Raw genomic sequence first — 21069 nt, forward strand, 5'->3', positions numbered from 1 at the left:
TTTAGTTGTATCAGTACTTTACTTGTAGACACAATATAAAGGACACAATATTAGAAAGATCAGAGAGCACAAAAAATGTGCTTATGAACAAGCTTTATTCACGTTTTTAAGGATAAATAAATAAATAAATCCTCCTGCTTATTTTTAAACCTTACATTTATTTAATTTTTACAACATTTGATTATTAAAGTTAATATATGCTAGTTAACACGGATAAATCAGCAAAGATTCCATTGACCTCGTGACCTACTGTTTACGTTGACGTAGCTCCGCCCCGGACGGTCCGCGTGAGCCAGACAGTGCTCGGGAGGACGTGAGAGGAGCTCGCGCGCAGCTCCAACGGTTGTGCCTTAACCCTGTGAACCGGTGGGTTGAAGAGAGTAGCCAGCTTGTGTCCGGGGCCGCCACTTCAAGGTGAGTCGAACTGTTGTGCGCGTTCGCTTTCGGTGCTTGTTAGCCTGTTAGCCCGCTAACAGTCGCTGCCGAGCCCGTCGCGTTGGACGGACCGGTCCGTCGTCGGTGGACCGGGTCGTCTCTTTTTTCACTGTCATGACGTTGGCGTGTGGCTACAGGTGTGTTCGTGCCAGAGGGAAAAAAAACGCGTTTCCCATGGTTACGGTCGCAGCTAGAGCTGTCTGTCTGAACAGAGGTCCCGTTTCCGTCCGAACGTGTTCATTGGGCTTAATAACAGTCTTGTTGGGATCGCGCGCGCGCGTGTGGGCGGACAGCTGAGCTGGAACATGACTACATTCAGATCAGCCTGCTCTTAGTCTGTTTGATTGTCTTTAAGGGCTTTTCTCAGTAACACGAATAGTAACCCATGTCTGAAGAAAGTGAGCTTTTTACCATTCACACTAAACATTTACAAACTCTAGTACCATGAACTTGAAGGTTCCCTTACATCTAGATGACATCTAGACAGGCGTGGGTTTAACATAATGAAAAATCTCAAGAAAAGACAAAAGCATAAAAAATCTTAGGTGCTAAGTCATTCGGAACAAACAAAAAGTTAGGGTGAATTCAGAATGGACAAATTTTTTTTGCTTAAAGTCCTCCTATGACATTTTTTTTTATTTCCCGGTAGTGTTTTAATGATAAATATGACATTTTTAACCAAAATCCCACAACCTAAATGTCATAAGAATCCATTTCTCATGTTGATCTGAAGCTTCTGTTGCAAAATCTCCTCTGAGGGGGTGTGGCTTTTTATATTGATACTGATTATTATGGCTGTGTCTTGCTAGTGTAAATCTTCACCACTGCTACATAAAAATGTCAAGCAGTATCGGTAATGTCCAGCTGTATCATTTTGATCTTGTTGTCTCAGACGAGGAAGTGAAGATCTTCATGGACTGAACTTCCTCCAAAATCCTGATTCTTTCTCCTTCCAGTTCACCAAAGACTCTTTTAGCTAATTCTCCAATGTTTATTGACGTTGCTGTGATCAATACACTCAATCATTGGTTTCTCAGAGTTCTTACAATCCTTTCCAACTGTGGTCAAATGAGCCGCCGTTCACATTTCCGTGGTCACATCAAGAAGCTCCGTTGAGTCTGGTGGAGATTTTCCAGCGTTCTCAGTCCTGCTACCGTAAGTATTGGATGAAACTCACACAAAAAATCCAGTGATGCTGATTTGACCACAGAAATGTGAACGGTGGCTCATTTGACCGCAGTCAATGCCGTCTCTTCTCAGGCACCTAAGCTAGGCAGTTAAAAGGCAGTCTGAATACAGACCAAGCGCAAGGTTCAGGAGTTGATCCGGACCATATTAAATGGACTTAGTTTAGACCAACAGACTTTTCCAGTGTGAATATACCCTTAGTCTAAATAGGCTAAATTACCATAAAAAAAAAAAAACTAATTTAAAGGCTAAGTACTAAATTGGCTAAGTCATCTTTTAATATAAATTAGTTGAAGAATGCTATTTAAGAAATGGTCAGTGTTCTATACTTATATAGGTCTTTACTACTTTCTTTGAAGGACCAAGTGCTTTACAGTAGGGCTGGCACGATTAGTTGACTAATTGACTGTTTTAATAGTCAATTAGTTGTTACTTTATGTGATATGGAGTCAGAGTGTAGTAAAGTTGGACAAAGTTGTGAACGTTCAGCACCAAAAACTGCACTTTTTATATTGGAGTCAGTGAGACCAAAACTTTATCTTTTGTGAAAAATAGATTCTTGTTTTAGATGCGACCTAATTTGATTTAATCTTGTTTTAATAGCAGAAACTAATGAAGGACAGAGGCTGCACGATTCATTAAAAGTTTAATAAACTACCATCAGAAATGTCTTTATTTTTAGTTAGTTTAAAGCTAATGATGGTTAAGATGTGTGCACTACTTTCATTTTGTGCATGACCCGATTAGTCGACTAATAGGAAAAAATAATCAGTGATTCGTCGACTATTAAAATAATCGTTTGTGGCAGCACTACTTTACGGTTACTGACCATTTCACCTTCACACACACATTCACACTGAAAGTGGCTCTGCTGCCAAACACTGGCATCAACCTATAACCACCAGGACCAGTTTGACGTTCAGTGTATTGCCCAAGGACGCTTTAACACATAGGTGGGCAGGGTGGGAACTGAACTTGCTGTCCTCCAATCAGAGGTCAACCGCTCTACTTCTGCACCACAGCCACCTGAAAAGACAAATACTTGACAAACTAAAGGAATGTTAGCTGAAAACATTAAACAGTACTATTAAGAAGGCTAAATTCTAAACTAGCGAATGTAACAGTAGCTAATAAAGCTCAATGTTTTTTGTTTTTGAAGATATTTTTGGGGTTTTTCTTAAATCTCCATCAGTTCTACTTAAACACTATTGAGTTTGAGGCTAATCAGCTGTTAAGCATTCAACGTCTGTGAGTTCCTGACACACCCACCCATCCTGAAGGTCACTGTTGACCTTGGTCGACATGTGCTTACCCTAATCCTCTTGGAAGTTTTTCAAAAGCATCTATCAAGCCTTTATTCTAAGGGCTAGATAGGTTAAAGCTAACGGATGGATAATGTCTTGATAAGATCAGAGCGCCTCTCTTAGTTGGAATGTGGACTTGTCTCTTGTTCTTGTAATGACTGCATGTTGATCTCAAACTTGCATTTAATTTCAGTACTTTTATTTAAATACCCCACCATTTATTGTTTTCTAGAAGTAAAGAAAGTAGGCGACATCAACAGAACACAGATGTGTCCCTCTAAACCTGCATTCAACATGTGTCTGTAATGTGGATATATTTATGTCTGTCTGTGTTTGTCTGTGTCATTGTGTGCACATTAGCCCTGGGGGGTAAACTGCTGCTGATCAGCTGTGACTGCCCATGCAGGCATGAGGCCCTGTGACCTGCGCTCGCATGTCACTTTCTATTTCTGTGTTTCCTGCAACCAGCAAACTTCCAGCTTCTTCCACCACCATGTGCTTTGGACAGATGTCTTTACCTTAACACTCTTGTGTTCTTAACTAAAGAAGTGAGAGGTTTGCCAGGATGGTCACTGTTTGGTTATAGCTATGAAACTGTTAAAGCAAGGATAAGAATACATCAGCTGGTGTAGCAGAAGACATTCTAATGTTTTTACCTTCATTAAAAAATTAGGTTTGTAAAGAAAATTTTTAAATTTGATTTATTTTTTTAACTTTTCATGTCTAAGAATAAAAAAGGGAAATCTCAACATAATATCAGTTTTTGTTGACGAATAAAATTCTTTTCACATTACTTTTTTACTAACCTCAGATCATTTTTACTATTTTCCATGTAAAGATGATTGTTTATCAGTGTGAGTAAATTTTGTTGCATCACCATGTTATTAATGCTCACAACAGAAGACAGATCCGAGCCAGGATGCCCACAGGAAAGTGAACATCCAACCAAACCACTCTGCTGAAACTGCCCACTCACACACTAACACAATGACACACACACTTACTAGTTTTCCTGCTTTATGGGAAATTATTTTTGTTTTTTAAAAATCCATCACTTTCAGGGAGTACCTTTTCTCAAAGATCCAGAGGTCTGAAAATCAATAAAAGCACTTTTCCACAGAAAACTCAAACACACCTGGAAATTCTAGCAATTCTCATCTTTCTTGTTCCATTTTCCTAACCCTTGTGGTATCTTATGGGGTCCAGATGACCCGATCCTAATATTGATGTGTGATCCCTCCTGTGGCAAAGGTAGACGGTTTTATGTCTACCACAGACACCAGTAAAGATAAAAAATCTTTGGGGAAAAAAAAGTTCAGTGCGCTGTCTCTTTGGGTCCAAATGACCCCATTTTTAATGTAAACATGCCTGGGATAGCACAAGGGTTACCATGCTTACTGAGGACTTGCAGAAAAACTATTCAAAGTGTTTGGCGGACTGAAGAAAGCTATTTAGAGAGACTTTAATTTATGCTAAATTTATGTGTTAAAAAACATCAAATATGCAGCATTTATACATATTTGAATATGAATGGAAACATTTTAGCAAATGAAATGGTTGCAGGTGCAAGTTTGAACTTCAGTACGGCATTGATGACAAATGTGACAATTGCAGCTTTGATATTTTTGGAGAACAGGTGTGAAATCATCCCCCGTTTTAGAGACTGGCAGTTAAATGTTCCTGTTCAGCAAAAATAGACAAAAGAAAAACAAGTACACTTTTTTTTTAGCAGTTTGTTTTAGATTTTTCAATTAATTTCTTTTATAGGAGAGCTGCTCAAAAATAGATGAAACTAGAAAAAAAGAACATACTGAGGTGTACTTTTTAAGAGTGTGCCTTTGAAAATATAATGATATGTCATAAATTTATATTTCCCTGGAGAAAATTTGAATTGTGATGCCGTCGCAGCTCCACCCAGTCTGAGTTGAAACATAATGTGCAGATGTGTTTTAGTGCACAGACGTCGCCTTAGATGCTGGCTGTAAGCTGATGCGCTTGGATCTGTCCACATGTGATTGGATAACACCCGGTGCATCCTATCCGTACTTTAAAACAGAGCCTGTGTTTCTTTTCTTTCCATGACATTACCTGTGTAACCGGTGTTCAGGGACGTGTGCATGAGGTGTCCTCATTCTGTCCGCTCTCGGTTGCTTGGTTGGTTTACGTTGAACTGGTTTTGAACTAGAGTTAGCTCCGTTGTTTCATAAATGCCTTTAGTATTGTCTTTTAATGGCAACCAAAAATGTAAGGTTTATTTCACTAGTTCCTTTATGGTTAAACTCTACTAACTGTATTATTTTTGCATAAAGTAAACTATTGTTTATTATTATTTCATTAAGATTTTTTTTTTATTCTGTCTCAGAGATCTTCATCGTCATCATCGTCTTTGTTGATTTGTGACAAAACCAAACCCATTATGGAGGAGCTTCATGATGTTCAGCTGACTGAGATCAAACCCCTGCTGACGGGACAGGTGAGGGTTTTCCCCATCCCAATTATGTTTACATGTTAACAAATCTGCTAAATGTCCCAGACTTACATCACAGACACATTTCTTTTTCTTTTTTTTTTATTCGAGTGTTTATGCTTTCCTCTTTAAATGTGATTTTCCCATGCTATATTGGCTGCATTTATATTTCCACAGTTTGGATATTATACAAAAATGTGAAAGATTTCTGTAATAAGATGAGTGAAATACTTTCTCTGCTTTCTTTTAGAATGGGAGAAACCTCCAGGACTTTGATTGTCAGGTAGGTTTTGCACCAACATCCACAAATGCAGCAAAAAAAAAATCTTTGTGTCATGTTCTGTATTAATACGAATTAATGTGTCTATTTACTATAACTAAGATTAACAATTGAATTATTTACAAGTGTATATGTATGTATGTTTCAATCAGTCTCAGGACTAATTATTCTGAGTTTGATATGTCTGTGTATTGATAATTCTGTTGTTATTCTTTGTTAGTTTTGGATTTCTTGGAAAAAAACCTCAAATATAAGATTAAAGTGGCCGCGTAACTGCTATAAGTACACGTAGTACTCATAGGTCATTATAATAACGTTGGGTTAGGATCAACAGATCCACATGTACACTTTAATAGAGTCAGGAACTTTGCAGGAATGGAGACAATGTCAACTGTTAATCTGAATTTAAGGGTTTGGATTTATTGACACAAATCTTAGAGGCAAAGCCTCGAGAGAAGCAGTAAAGATGTTGTGTGGATCCGATGGGTATAACTTGTGTAGTTATGAATACAGGCAAACCTTTGCAACTACTAGAAGACGTACCAGATATCAGGATGACTCTGAGGAAGTTTGGTTGGTGAAGAGCTGATGAGGAGAATATTGAGGTTACTATAGGCCTCACTCTGTGTTGTAAACATGTATGTGGACAAAGCTCCATGGGGCACAAAATATCAGTGTGTTAGACCAGTGGTTCTCAAACTTTTTCCCCCTTTTAGAGGAGGAAAAATGTTCCCCCACCGCGACAAAACTGTGACAAAATATGTTTAACTTTAATAACATTAAAATATTAAAACATTCCTGCTGCTAGAGACAAGAAAGAAAATTAAATGTAACTAACATTATCCTTACAAATACTTTATTAGACACTTACCACACGAACAACAATGGTACTTTCCATTTTCATAAGGTTCCTTAAGGTGGCCGCACGAGCCTCAAAGAAGCTGCGTAACACACCTCTCCCTTTAAGATGCAGCCCCTCCTCTTGACGACCCTCTATGGGCTAGAACAACCCAAAAAACCTGCATAACCTGTATGGGACCTTTATACGCGTTTATATGTTGAAGGCTTTAGCCTCCTCATGGATTATAATAAACTGGCGTTACTCAAGAACAGACAGAAAGAGAGAGAAAAAAGACAGTTGGGAAACAGACTTGTTGGAGTCACACGGGAAAAAACACGTTTTTCTTTGTTTTCCATCTGCAGCTTTTTCTTTGTTGAGAGCTCCCACTCTCCCAGCATTGGCCCATTACCGTTATTTTTCTACACTTATTTTGTTCCTATGATCATGACCTATTTTTAGCATGGGTTTATTTTTTGCACCGTCCTTTCGGTTTGCCTCACAGTCCGTGCTCAGCAGTGTTATGCTATATGGGCTGCGTGAAATGCTGCATACACCTGTGCTCATAAAATATTAATGACCAGCAGACAGTCGAACTCCGGAGCCTCTGAATGTCTGCTCTGGTGTTTTCCGGGACAGACCAAAACCAATTTTCTGCTCATTTCAGATTGATTTGTCCTGCCAGCCTGTGCAGGCTAAATGAAAAGGTTGGCCTCCAACAAGAACGGCTGTACGTCACATGTCAATACTGACGTTTTGTTTGCGGTCAGTCGCCCCTGTGTCACTCAACAGCAGTGACAGGAGGAGGAACAACTGGTGAGGGAATTTAGAATGTAAAAGTAATGGTCACGAAATCCACTTTTTCTTCTGGAAACTTTAATGTTGCTACTTTTACCGAATCACTTTACAGCCAATAGTTCAGATCCTCGCTGGATTTTTTGTGTGGATTTATTTTCTTCATTTCACTTCATAGGTTTTCTCTAAGTGTCCTCCTACAAGTTAAATAGATTCACAGTTCAGCTGTAAGCAGCTGTGAGCTGTGAATGAGGGATACGATTGCACGTGTGTTTATCTGGAAGCATATAGAGTAACAGCTGGAACCGGTTTCTTCTTCACGGATCAGAAATGCTGATATTCTTATTCTGTCATTTTAAAATATATAAAAAAAAACTATATTAACAGACTGTAGAGGAGTGGAGGGAAAGAAAGAACACAGGTTAAAGTCAAAGAAGATGGGAGAGACAAAATGCAACACCCGGTTTGTTGTTAAGACATTAAGATCTTCTACCTCCCAGCCAATGAATACAGATTATTCTTGACCCAGTCATACACCCTCTCCGTTTCTGTCATCCCTCACTGCGGCCATGCTTGAGGGCAGCAGCGGTCTTCAGCTGCTCTTCCTTCTATCTAAGGCGTATTCTTCTGCTGGTGCACGTGAAAACCTTAGAGCGTGATTCTCCTCGTCTTTCTTTTACCGTTCAAGGATGAGTGACTCTCTGGATTTGCATCAGATTTCCTGTTCTTTAGGAGTTGGGGTGGTGAGTGATTGTGTGTTACCCCTCCTGAGTCATGCTTTACAGGCTATTTGCAGCTTCTTAGTTAGTTTGCCTCTGGAAGCTGAAACTTATCAAGGTTTTATTTGTTTTGAAATCAGTTTCTGTCATGTCTCTGGACGCTTCTGTACCACACGCACTGCTGCAAAATGCATAGATTTGTATAACATCTGTGACTAACACTTGATAAAACTTAATAAACAGCATGTCACAAGTTGAGGTTCCGTTTTTACAGTGTTATTTTTGATTTCCCTCAGGATTTTAAAGATGTCACTTGTACTGAAGTGTCAGCAGAGTTGTTGAGTGTTTTGTTGCTGTAATGAGTGAGCAGCAGGGCTGATGATCCACTAATGGGATTGCCGTGGCCGACTCTGTAATGAGATTACCTAACAACCCCTCCTCTTATAAACATATGAAGCCATTCAAGTGTCTGCAAGTTTGTGAGAAGACCTTCGGAGCAAAAACCCTTCTCTGCTGTTGAGTTATTCCACGTGGTTATTTCTGAAAGAAATGACCGAACCCTGTGGTCTCCAACCCACAGAGCAGCTATAATGTCTGACAATATTTTCAGATACCAGTCTGAGTTTGGCTGAAGTTGGCTTTAAGCTTTTTTAGGCTGCTGGTTTACTACAACTTCAAAATTTGTTTAAAAAGACAAATTTAAACTGTCTGTAGATATTTTCCTGATGGACATTCAATGAACAAAGTAGTTGATTTGTTGGAGTTGTTTCTGATTAGTAAAAATTCAATAAAAAGCAACATAGAATGTCATTATAACACTGAAAAAGCAGGCTCAGATTAACTTTTAGGGAAAAAAGATTAATCAGATTTTTATTTTAATTGAATTTTCATTCATTGAGTATTTCTCTTTAACACAAATGACTACTGTATTTTTGCTTTAGTCTTATAACAAGTACTTTCCTAACTCAGCTTTGCTGTACGAAAATGTGCAAATGTGCCTTTCACGGGTTTTTACAATCAGAAACTTTATTTCATTAAGTCTTCAATTTCTGTAAAATATTTGCAGCTGGTTCAAATTTTTGACCCATTAAAATGTGATATAGAGGTCGTCTCAAAGGAGCGACGCATGTAAAGTAACAAACACCTGTTTGAGCTGGAATTTAGACAAGACACAACTGGAAGATATACGGTATTCTGCATCTAAAATTAAAGTTTTTTGCTGATCCTCACTGGCTCAGTGGAGAAACTGAGTTGGTTGAGTCTGGGGGCGGAGCTGGCAGAGCAGACTCTTCCTGGAGGGAGTGGTTGGCATTGTACTTACGTCAGCATGTTTCCACCCGCTCGTTTTCCTGGGTATGGGAGGGGCTGCTGCAGAGAGCGCAGGTTTTTACAGGATTACTCTTAAATGCATTAACGGATCAAAATACCACTTTGGGGTTCTTTATAGTAAGGAATGAACAGTAAAATGCACTTAAAACCTCAAAAAGTAGAATTTTCATGGTAGTGCCCCTTTCAGACGAAAACAATGTGCAGAGTAAGTTACAGACGGTTGTGATGGACAGAATCCGGTAGTTTTACAAAATAAAACTTCCTTCAAAATAAGAAGATAAAAAAAACGAAAATAATATATTTTTTTTTTTGGTCTGTGGCCTGGTAACAAATGATCCATAATGGTATTGTCTGCAGCCCACTGATCTAAGGGATCATCTCCTGAAGTGATCCCTCAGGTCACTGTGTAAATGTTGGATTTCTGCTCTATGTTTACTGAAGGTTCCCAGAGTTATGAGGATTTGTTTTTATTTTAGTCAGAAGAGAGAAACTGCTCTCGCGTGAGCAATCACTTTAGTTTGAGATCCTTTCAACCCAGAGACTTTGAGTCTTTTTCCCTCCACTGCCTCTTGTCGGTGTTGCTGATAGCAACATGAAGATGTCTGTTGTCTGTTGCTCAGGAACACGATGTGGAGACGGCCCACGGTGTGCTTCATGTTACCATGAGAGGCGTTGCCAAGGGCAACCGACCTACAATCCTCACTTACCATGACATTGGACTCAACCGTCAGTAAACACATGCACTAAATAGATGCATCTGTTGTTATAACAGTCTGTTATTATTTTGACTGGTTATTGTGTTTCTGTGTGTGCAGATAAATCTTGTTTCAATAGCCTGTTTAACTATGAAGACATGCTGGAAGTCACACAGCATTTCTCAGTGCTGCACGTGGATGCTCCAGGACAGCAGGAAAATGCCCCCGTTTTCCCCACAGGGTAACAAGCAAACACAGAAACACACATGTGCTGACAAACTACTGCCGGTCAGAAACGTCAGCCACAACATACTGCCTTACTTTGAAAAATTCATGGTCTTTCTCTTGTGGGGTCCAATTGTTGTTATCGAAGCATCGATTGTGAATCACACAACTGACAACACCACCGACACTGAAATGAGAATAAGGTCACAGAGGTCACAGGAAATGTGAAAGAACTCTCATCGCAGGCATTCAATAAATGATTTCATGCAAATAAAATTATCCCTTCATTTAAAGAATTGTTCAAATTTCTCCTAATAAACTATCTGCTCATTTTAGTATTTCTTATAGGATTTATTATTAAAAAAATCTAATCTTAAATGTTACCTAAGCAGTAGTTTAAAAAATGTATTAATTTAAAATCTTATCTGTGCATTTTATGTAATATGGCTTTAAAATAATTATTCAGGTTCTTTCTTACTGAAGTGTAATTGTAATGTGTTACTTAGGTTATAACATGCTTTAACTGTTTGTTTCTTGTTCAGAGAAAACACTGTTTTGAATAAAGCACAAACATATCGGCTTGTAAAGTTGATAATAATAATTAAATAATAATTAATAAAGACAGTAAAAGTAATTTCCGCTCAGTTTGCTCAGATCAAAACAGTTTCCAGTGAGAACTTAGTGATCAGAATGTTCTATTATGTCTAAGTTCACAAAAGAAGCAACCAAAGAACATAAACTGGACAAACTCACCTCTTTTAACCCCTTAAACCAGGGGTGGCCAGACTACGACCCAGAGGCCACATGCGGCCCGTTTAACTATTTAATCTGGCTCGCCAAACTGGAGTAAATTACATTGACTTAATAATAATAATACTTAATGTTTTGTTTTTCTTGAGATGTCTGTGGCCATTGTTTCTGACTTTTGTTTAGGTGCAGAAAGTGATTCCTCATCCATGTGGTTTGGAAGACTTGTAATTTTTTTGATGTTCATGTGTGATTTATGAATAGGACAGTCATTTTTCCAATAACAACAAACTCAACCTTTCTCTAAGTTTGCATTTTTACTTCTGGGACTTCAACTCATCAGTACAATTGGGACTAAAATGAGAATAAAAAGCCACAGTTTTGCAATAAAAACTCTAAAATGTTCCATTTTAATACATGTATATATCAAATTATATATATATATATATATATATATATATATATATATATATCTCAATTGATATTGATCAATTTATTTATGAATATAAATAAATAAGGCTTGTTTTCACCCAGATTCCTTGTTATTTTTTTCTCTTAAGAGAAGGATTACCAGAACATTCCACAGATTTACTCCTAGTCTGGTCTTTCTGTCAATTTTTTGACCCTTTTGTGGCTCAAAGGTCATAGAGTTTGCCCACCCCCACCTTAAACTCTTAACGGGTTATAACCTAAAATAAAGGATTTTCCACTGTGACTGAATCAAATGTTTGTCTTTATATTTGTCTACAGAGAAAATGAGTTTATAGGGCTTAAAAGGTTAAGGGGAAAATTCCACTCTCTTGTTCTAAATGAGAGACATGCAGATAAGCATCAGACTTTAGGTAGTAACACACACTAAAGGTGTGAAGTGACGCCTCATGGATGTGTGTGCAGGTATCAGTATCCCACCATGGATGAGCTGGCTGAGATGCTGCCGTCCGTCCTGACACAGCTTCAGTAAGTCTGCTTGGCTCTGCTTTTCAAAGCGAGTGTCCATCAGCAGCTCCTCTGATGTGAGTTTGTGTCGTCAGGATAAAGAGCGTGATCGGTATTGGAGTTGGGGCTGGAGCGTACATCCTCACCAGACTGGCTGTGAGTAAACAATGACACAGTAGATCACTTTTCTGTTGTACTTCTCCATCCTTCTGATCTGACCCGTCACGTTTCTCCTCCTTGGCTAAACTTTGCTGTCGTCTTCCAGCTGAATGAGCCCAGTTTAGTAGAGGGTTTAGTTCTGATCAACGTGGACCCGTGTGCCAAAGGGTGGGTGGACTGGGCCGCCTCCAAGGTAACTCTCACTGCGTATGTGATCAAAGTGTGGTGAGGTGTCATTAAAAGCAGATTTGTTGTGCAGTTGAGCGGCTGGACGAGCAACCTGGTGGACATCATCATGGGACACCACTTCAGCACTGTAAAGACTCAACAATATTCATAGAGTCCGTCAGGTTCATGCTTCAGCGTTCACCTGGTGTTTACCGTCTGTGTACAGGACGAGTTAACAGAGAACAAGGAGATCATCCAGACATACCGACTCCACATCTCTCAGGACATCCCCCAGGAGAACCTGGCCATGTTCTACAACAGCTATGACAGGTGGACCTCGGCGGGCTCAGATCAGCACATTGAGATGATTGAGGTCCACAGCAGGAATAAAAGTCTGTTTCTGTTTGTGTTAGCCGGACGGAGCTGCAGATGGAGCGGCCTGTAGCCGGTCTCAATGAAAACACCGTCATCACCCTCAGGTATGTTGCTCTGTCCGCTGATTCTGATCATGTGACTCGTCCGCTGGAGCTCACTGCTCGTTTCTCAGGTGTCCCGCTCTGCTGGTGGTTGGGGACACATCACCTGCAGTCGATGTTGTGGTGAGTGCCCGTTTCATTTCCATGACAACATAATATGTCACGTTGTGTTGAAGGCAGTGTGTGTGTGTTTGTTGTCCTACAGGTGGAGTGTAACTCTAGAATGAATCCTACCAAGACCACCTTACTTAAGGTAACAGTTTGCCCCTCCCACACACAGCTGAGCCGTTTGAAGTAAACTGTGATCTGTCACTGAGAACAAATCTGATTTAAAAAAAAATCATGTTTTTGGTGTTTTTCTGATGATTGAAGACATATACAGTTGTGTTCATAAGTTTACATAACCTGGAAGAATTTGAGTCCTTGACTATTTTTCTGAGAAAATGAATGAAAACACAAAAACTTATTTTCTACTCATGATTAGTGGTTGGATTGAGAAATGTATTGTTGAACAACAGTATTAACTTTTTTTAAATCAAAATGACAACAGAAACTCCCCGAATGATCTCAATCAAACCTTACACACCCCAGTCCTTCATGTATTTTGTGACATCAATAACAGCCTGAAGTCTCGTATGGTCGTTGTGGATGAGGTTCTTTGTCTCTAATGGTAAAGCAGACCATTCTTCTTGACAGAAAACCTCAAATTCATTTAAATTCTTGGCCTGTCTTGCTTAAACTGCCCGTTTGAGATCTCCCCGGAGTGGTTCAGTAATCTTGAAATGAGGAGACTGAGACGGACACTCCAGAACCTTCCCCTAATTCTGTTGGAACCAATGACAGTTGGTCTTGTGTTTTTGATCGTTTTCATGTTGAAATGTCCAAGTGTGTCTTATGTGCATCCCCTCTGAGCTGAAGAGTGACAGTTTTCCTCCAGTATCTTCTGGTAATGTTTGTTTCCTCCCTTTGTAGTCCACACATCCACAAACCATCAGCGATCCGAATTCGTGTTTCACAGTAGGAATAGTGTTATTTATATGCCAAATGTTTATGGCTGTGGACAAAAAGTTCAATCTTGGTCTTATCACTCTAAATGACTTGGTCCAGAAGTTTGGAGGTTTGCCTCTGAGCTGTTTGGTGTATTGTTAGCAAGCTATTTTACTTAAAAAAAAAAAAAAAGTTTTTCTGGTGACTCGACCTCGTCCATTTTTCTTCAGGGGCCTCCTTATTCTATATCTTGAAACATCCACACCAGTTTTTCAGAGTTCTGGATCACCGCTGAAGTTATTTACAGTTGCATTTTTTCTGGCAGTTTTGGCAGAAAGTTTGTGGTTTGGTTTCAACAAAACTCCTCACTTTCCACTTCTTGATCAAAGTTTGAACAGAGCTGATTGGCACTCTCAGTTCCTGGATATCTTCTTTTATCTCTTTCCTGTTTTGTACACTTCAGTTACCTTTTCCCATAGATCTTTTGACAGCTCTTCAGGTTTCCCCATGACTCAGGATCCAGAAATCTCAATGCAGCACGGGATGAAGGATGCAATGGTTTGTTGTGAGTCATGAAACTCCAAGATCTTTAGTGCACACTCATTGATTACAGGTAAACGATTTACAGGTGAGGGTGGTTACTTTTAGATCCCATTCAAACCCTGATGTATCAGCTTGTGTGCATGTTTTCAGAACAAAGTCATCAGGACATGTTAACTTTTGAACAGGGTCATTTGGGAAGTTTCTGTTGTCATTATGATTTTAAAAGGATAAACTACATTTTTTGACAGTGAATTGCTTCACCCAACCACTAACTATGAACTATGAATGGAAGAATAGTTTTTGTTATCATTCATATTCCATTAAAAATGACCAAGAAGTCATTATATTTTCTAGGATATGTAAATTTATGAGCACATCTGTAATTAAAAGACAACTGGGTAAGCTTTTAAAATAGATCAAGAGATGATCGGAGGGAAACTTTACATTACAAACTAAACATTGTCATTGGTGGACGAAGAGGAGTTCCAATGTAAACCTTCCTGTTAGGAAACAGTGGACTGGCTGCTTCATCTTCTTGGTAGATCAGCTGCAGTACACACTGAAAACAGGAACCACTCGTCTGATAATAGTTGAGCTGCTTTTCTATTAATTGTAAAGAATTTGGAGATTTTCAGTGCTATGCTCTGTCTTTCCACTAGATGGCAGACTGTGGAGGACTTCCTCAGGTTGTTCAGGTGAGTCCTGAGCAGATGGGAATCTTTCATCCCAGCAGTGGGAAGTTCTTTCATCCATTTTAAAATGGTCCTTAATATTAAATATGTTTTCTTCTCTTTTAGCCTGGAAAGCTAGCAGAGGCTTTCAAGTACTTTGTGCAGGGAATGGGCTACAGTGAGTATCTGCAGATAAGCCATTACAGTTAATGCACTAACAGCATTGATCTGACCTTCTTTTTATTTAGCCTCCAGTGGGACAAACTTCATTGTCATATTTGATTTGCTATTTAGAGATCTGCACTTAGAGAGGTTTTTCTTTTTTCGTTTATCATTGGTTCACTCTCTATGCCTCCACACACACTTCCTAAACACCAACTCTTTGAAACAACGGTAGCAAAAAGGGGACAGAGGGAACTTTCTAGAAGCTAAACATTCGGAAAATCTTCAGTGATTTGAGTTTTTGTTAAGCTATCAGAAAAAGAAAAGAACAGAGTGAATATATTTTTGCGTAGTTTGTTACTATCATCTCTAAACTAAACAAGTATTTTTTGACTTTATTTGTATATATAATATGATTAAAAACAGAATAATTCTTTTCGTGACATTTTTTAAGAAGAGATGAAGAAAGATTAAATGTTTAAATTGTCTCCTGATTGATTCTCACAAAATTATTTGGGAACAGTACTTTTTTTATTTCCTTGATAACATTTTAATCACCAGTATGTTCACTTGTTTTTGAGTACTATTTTAACTAGTACTTATACTGAAGTACACATCTTTAGTTCTCTCCCTAAAGTTTGATAACAGAATCCAGGTGAAATCAGTTTGAAGGGCATGAGTGAAGGTTAAATGTGAAAAATAAGAGCTAAATTAATCCAAAGTACATATGGGAAACTAGAGGTCCCCTCACAGGGTCACAATGTGATGAGAAAGTTCATCCCAAGTGAAGACTGGACCAAAAGGACTGGGAGCATAGAAATAACATCTTTTACAGTCCTTAAAGGCCCAATCATAGACAGTATATAGAGAGAGCTGGACCTATCATCCTCTCCCTCCTCGCGTTCCAAATAGAAGCCAGAAAGCCAAAATCCCATAGAGTTCTGTTGAGAAATAAACGGCTATTACTCAGTCATTCTGTTTTTCAGAATAACCATTCCTTCTCTGGTGCCTCTTTTTAACATTTTCTTACTAAACCGATTTTTTTTTTTTTTTTCATTATATTTTTTTTTATCGCTGTTTTTTTCAAGTTATAAACTGGTTAAATCAGATGCCTCAATAAGAGCACGTGGTGCCTGCTGGCTCCACCTCAAACCTTCTGAGCGTTTGACAGATTTTCGGACCAATCACTGCTTACTAAATGTCGTCTGGTCCCAAAAAGGTGAAAACAGGCGATATCTGTACTGTGGATAGATGGCTACGGAGTTAACTTTATTGTCCATCTACATTCATTTCAATGGGCGAATTTTTAAACTGATCAGCTTAAATCTACAATGCTTTTATTCTCCACTTTTTTGCAATAGTCCTAAAGCATTAGTCACAACTGTCCTTACTTTGAAATGGGCAAACCTGTACAAAATATCAAGGTCGTAGACCGCTCGGTGAGCCTGTACAGCGGGTATGCTACGTGCAACGGGTTGTAGCAAACACTTGTACAACACGTCAGGTTAGGGTAAGTAGGGTGAGACACAGGGGTATTGTACAGATTTTTTATTTTATCAACCCAAATTGTGTGGATTTCACAGGGAGCCTGTTAGATTCATATAATAAGTGTTACTGTTACAAATCAGGAAATTAAACAATCAGAGTGTGGTTTTTATGGACATCCTACAGGCACTTATGTATCACCTGCACACAGTGTGTGCATCATTTGTGGCCAGTAAGGAGCAGTACTCACACCTTTCTAACGACTAGAGTGGGGTGTAAGGGTCATAAGAGCGTGTAATTTATTATTATCCTTACAGATATTTTAATATGAACTTACCACATGCACAACAATGGTACATTCCATGTTCATGACTCTCCTTGAGGTGGCTACACAAGCCTCAAGTGAAATGCAAGACACACCTGCGGGTCTGGAGGTGTTAAATAACATCTTGAATTTTTTGGAGACTTAAGGTGACCATGATGACATCAGTGTCACTCGGCCCGCTGTTCCTTGTTCTGTCAAAAGCTGTCTGTGTGTTTGTATGTTTGTCTGTAGCCTGCACCTCACTAGCTGTTGTGTAACTGTAAGTACCAGTTTGCAGCTTCATTCTCAGCATGCCTTTGCTCTGGATCTTCTCCATGTGTGAGTTTGTGGTCCCTTTGTTTCTCATTCTGCCCTCTCTCCTTCCTGCTCCTGTTTCCTGCTCTCCTTCCAGTTCCTCATCTTAGTTTAAAGCACACCAGCAGCCAATCAGGTATCTGGACTCCTAACATAATCTGAATCGTTCTGCTCTGGATGTTCATCTATTTCCATCCTGCCTGCCTTTTTTTCCTTTCCACACATTTTCTTTGACCCTGGTTTTGTTCTTCAGTTTTGTTCGCTCTGCAGGCTGCTGCTCTTCTCTGTTTTGAACTGTTTACTGGATAAATGTGATGCTCACACTGACATGAACTCACCTAAAGTCACAGATACACAAACGTTAACAAATCAAATCTGATCCGAGACTTTTACTCTTGTAACTTCAGGGATGACCGGCTTTATTGTTTTCTGTGTCTGCTGTCTAAAACAAGCCACAACAGAACTTTTGAAGTTAGAGATCTTATTTCATTTATACAGTTTGATCTGCAGCTGCAAAACTGAATATGAAACTCTTCTTAAGTCATGTAGAAATGGTTGGAGTGCAGAACTGACTGCAGAGCTGTCTGCATCTCTCAGGAGCTTCACACTTTTCACTAAAGCCTCGTTCTGCAGCGGCATTATATGAGCTTCTGTCTCTGATGCTCCTCTGGAAGTAGTGTCAGAGCTAAATGGGAGAACAGGTGCTCTGACGGGGAAATTTAAATTTAAAACATTAACAAGAATCAGTTAGAAAATTATATGTTGACTGGACTTCATCAGATACTGGGATTACTTTGATTTTCTGCATGAATTTTTCATAAAATATGTTCTGATCGTCATCTAAGTCACATCACCAGATAAACATACTCTGCTTAAACTAATAAAACACAAAAAAATCATGACTTAGATGAAAAGCAAAACATATTTTTGACAAATTTATGCTGAAATCCAAACTGGGTCACATAGTTTTTCTTGCAACTGTATATTTAATGAGATTTGACATATATAATAAACAGGAATCTTCCAGCTCTGCAGCACAGATTTAATTTGATGTCAGTCTTCAGATTTGTCTTCCCATGTCGCTGATGTTTATGCACTTTTTACTTGAGTGGATTTGAGATGATGAATCACTGCTCCTGTTCACTTACACTGATATTCATGCATCTCATTAGTCATTGTTTTACTACTTAAATACTTTTTTTATTTTAGTATTTGAAAAAAACAAGAAATTTTTTTTTTTTTTTTTTTACTGTAAGTGGTTGAAACAAAAGTTAAAGTTCCATTAGTTGTCACATGACTAGGTGTGTGAAATTTGCTCTTTGCATTTGACCCATCCCCTGGGGGAGTGGTGAGCTGCAGACACAGCCGCGTCCTGGAACCATTTTTTGTTTACATGTTTTACTCTTGAATTGGATCAATACAGTTTTAAATTAACTTAACCTTAAGACCCGAACTAATATTCAAGTTAACCCTCGAACATCCTAAGACTTCTCCCTCCCTTTACATTTATATGGACAAAATAGTGTCTTCTAAATTCTGGTGTTCCCTGTTTGTCATCTATGTTAGTGCGTAGCCGTGAGCACTCAAAAAATACATAACAAGACCGCCTTTCTCCTTCAGAATCTGCTGGAGTTACGTTGATCGTGTCAACGGTTAAAAAGTTGTGTTAAAGATTTTGGCGACGCCTCAGGTGTTAAAGTCCTCTTGGAGAGGATGCTGTGTTCGAAGCAGTAGCACCACTTAACCCTCGTGATATCTTCTGGGGTCCAGATGACCCGACCCGTATATTGATGTGTGATCCCTCCCATGATCCCTCTCTGGTGTCTGCCACGGACACCAGAGAAGATAAAAAATCCTTGGAAATAAAAGTTAAGTGCGCTGTCTTGTGGAGTCCAGATGACCCCATTTTTAATGTAAACATGTCTAAGATATTTTAGGATTTTTTTAAGTCCTGCACTTTGCAGTCCTTAAAGTTCGTGGGGAGCTTCAGATTTTTTTGTTTTGTTTTTCTTAAGCAGTTACAAATGATCTCTTGATGGAGTTTGGACGCTCCTGATTTAAATGTTTGAGCATCACTGGAGACATCTTTAGATTTAGCCCTGCAGCCTCACGTTTGGATCTTCTTTTTTCATCTATCTTTGAGACAAACATCTCGCTCTGTGCAGCGTCATGTTGTTCACTCAGGAATGAGCGAAACTCATTTTCATCCGATTTGAATCGGGATGCTTGTGTGATTCAAATCTCTGCTTGCTGATTGGACAGTGACCTCCAGTCCAGTGTGCGATATCCATACTGACCCCCCTTGTGTCTGTGTTGCCTCGCAGTGCCCACAGCTGGTATGACCCGGCTGGTTCGCTCCAGGACCCACTCCGCCTCCAGCGTGGGCTCCACCGACGGCGTCCGGAGCCGAAGCGCCACCAACACATTACCAGACGGTGCCGGCTGTGCCGCTCCCGAACGCACGGAGGTGCACACCATTCAGATGACCGCATAGGAGCTCCGCCCTCCTCTGCCTTCATCTGCGGAGCCCCACCCCGCGGATTCAACACTTCCTGAAACAAGCCCCTCCCCCAGCCAGTTTAGGGTTTGGGATTTTTGGTGACGACTCTGTTCTCTTTTACTCGTTACTCTTAACTATCTGACACGGTGATATTTTAGCTGTAAGTTGGTTGATATTTATTTGCAGTTGTGTGGTGGCTGTTCTCTCTACTTTAGTTGTGCTTTTGAAGAATCCTTTTGTATTTGTAACATCTTTCTCTCTTTTGAATGGTTTAATATGGAGGAAACTTTGTTCGTTTGTTAATATTTTATCCAAAATGAGTGAGCTCTGAACTCACAGAAACCCAGCAACTGAAGGAGATGTGGACTCGACCTGCAGTGGTCTTTTTTTCCTGCTTTTTCTGATCAGTTCGTGTTTGGTTGTTCCCGTTCCTCCTGTGCTCCTATCCCATCCTATTCCAGGATTAAACCTTCTTCTTTTTTAATGCATGAGAAGTTTTCCTCATCCGACCTGCTAACGGCATGCTGCTTGTAGTTTTGGTGTGGGAGCTGCAGCTCCAGATCTCCAGAGGCTTCACTTTCTGACCAAAGTGAAGTGCGGTTCTCCTCATGTTGTTGTGTTTACAGTTACTAGGAAAAGAACCCTGAAACGTTACGTTGACAGGTCGATTCCAGCGGTTTCTTTCTCTGCATCTTGATATTTGGTGTTCTGACTGCATGTTTGGGGTCTGAGACCGTTTAACTCCTTTCCTCCAAACTTCCGGGTCTCTGAAGTCTTAGAGAAATGTGCACATTTTGGAAATAGTTCAAAGATGTTTTCATTGTTTTGGGTTTTGTTTTTTAACTCTGTGTTTCCTATGAGATTTCTAACAAACTTTCAAAAGAAGTATCGCTTTTCTATTTCCAAGCCAGATCTACTTGTGTTGGTTGGAGGTCATCTGACCTCCTTATGTTTAGATTTTGAGAACATGGTGCTCCCTCCATGTCCCTCATCAGGAGACCCACAAGGCAGTCTGAAAATCCATAAAAAGAAGGAACAGAAAATCCCAGATGAGCTCCTGTTTAGAGCCAGTGAGTGTACGGTGCAGCAGATGGGACAAAATTCAGCCAGTAGAGCAGTTGGTAAACTGCAGAGGGGCCAACGGAGGCGGAGTCCACCTCATTCCATCGTGATTCTGCATCTTGAACATGTGATGTGTCTGGATGTTACAGCTGTTCCTTTGATGACTTTAAGCTTTGGTAGCTGCTCTGTTCCACTGAAGTTTGTACTGTTCTGATTTATCGACTCTGTAAACAAGTTTGTAATGAAATAAAGCAGATTACCTGGTTTGACTGGAGTCTT

At 39.5% G+C, this 21069-nt stretch overlaps 1 protein-coding gene across 2 annotated transcripts; it reads left to right on the plus strand.

The window, feature by feature from the left end:
- The first annotated feature begins 255 nt into the window (after nucleotides 1-255).
- Nucleotides 256-21059, plus strand: LOC112159268 (protein NDRG3). 2 transcript variants are annotated; one of them, XM_024293236.2, is made up of 17 exons: nucleotides 256-414; nucleotides 5290-5400; nucleotides 5645-5677; nucleotides 9976-10081; nucleotides 10171-10291; nucleotides 11917-11979; nucleotides 12054-12114; nucleotides 12224-12310; nucleotides 12377-12433; nucleotides 12512-12615; nucleotides 12699-12764; nucleotides 12833-12884; nucleotides 12967-13014; nucleotides 14951-14986; nucleotides 15089-15140; nucleotides 17326-17364; nucleotides 19553-21059. In XM_024293236.2, the coding sequence occupies exons 2-17, from the start codon at nucleotides 5344-5346 to the stop codon at nucleotides 19720-19722; spliced, it is 1152 nt and encodes a 383-aa protein (XP_024149004.1). In that variant the 5' UTR covers nucleotides 256-414; nucleotides 5290-5343; the 3' UTR covers nucleotides 19723-21059. The 2 variants fall into 2 exon arrangements, with proteins under 2 accessions (XP_024149004.1, XP_024149005.1); XM_024293237.2 differs by lacking the exon at nucleotides 17326-17364.
- Nucleotides 21060-21069: the final 10 nt, after the last annotated feature.

The sequence above is a fragment of the Oryzias melastigma genome, linkage group LG7 (assembly GCF_002922805.2).
Source record: "Oryzias melastigma strain HK-1 linkage group LG7, ASM292280v2, whole genome shotgun sequence".
NCBI classification, from domain to species: domain Eukaryota; kingdom Metazoa; phylum Chordata; class Actinopteri; order Beloniformes; family Adrianichthyidae; genus Oryzias; species Oryzias melastigma.

Coding starts and splice junctions, on each gene's coding strand:
- LOC112159268 (XM_024293236.2), top strand. CDS start 5,344: ATGGAGGAGCTTCATGATGTTCAGCTGACTGAGATCAAACCCCTGCTG. Junction 12,616..12,698: donor TTCTACAACAGCTATGACAG/GTGGACCTCGGC, acceptor TGTTTGTGTTAG/CCGGACGGAGCTGCAGATGG. Junction 15,141..17,325: donor TGTGCAGGGAATGGGCTACA/GTGAGTATCTGC, acceptor CTCTCCTTCCAG/TTCCTCATCTTAGTTTAAAG.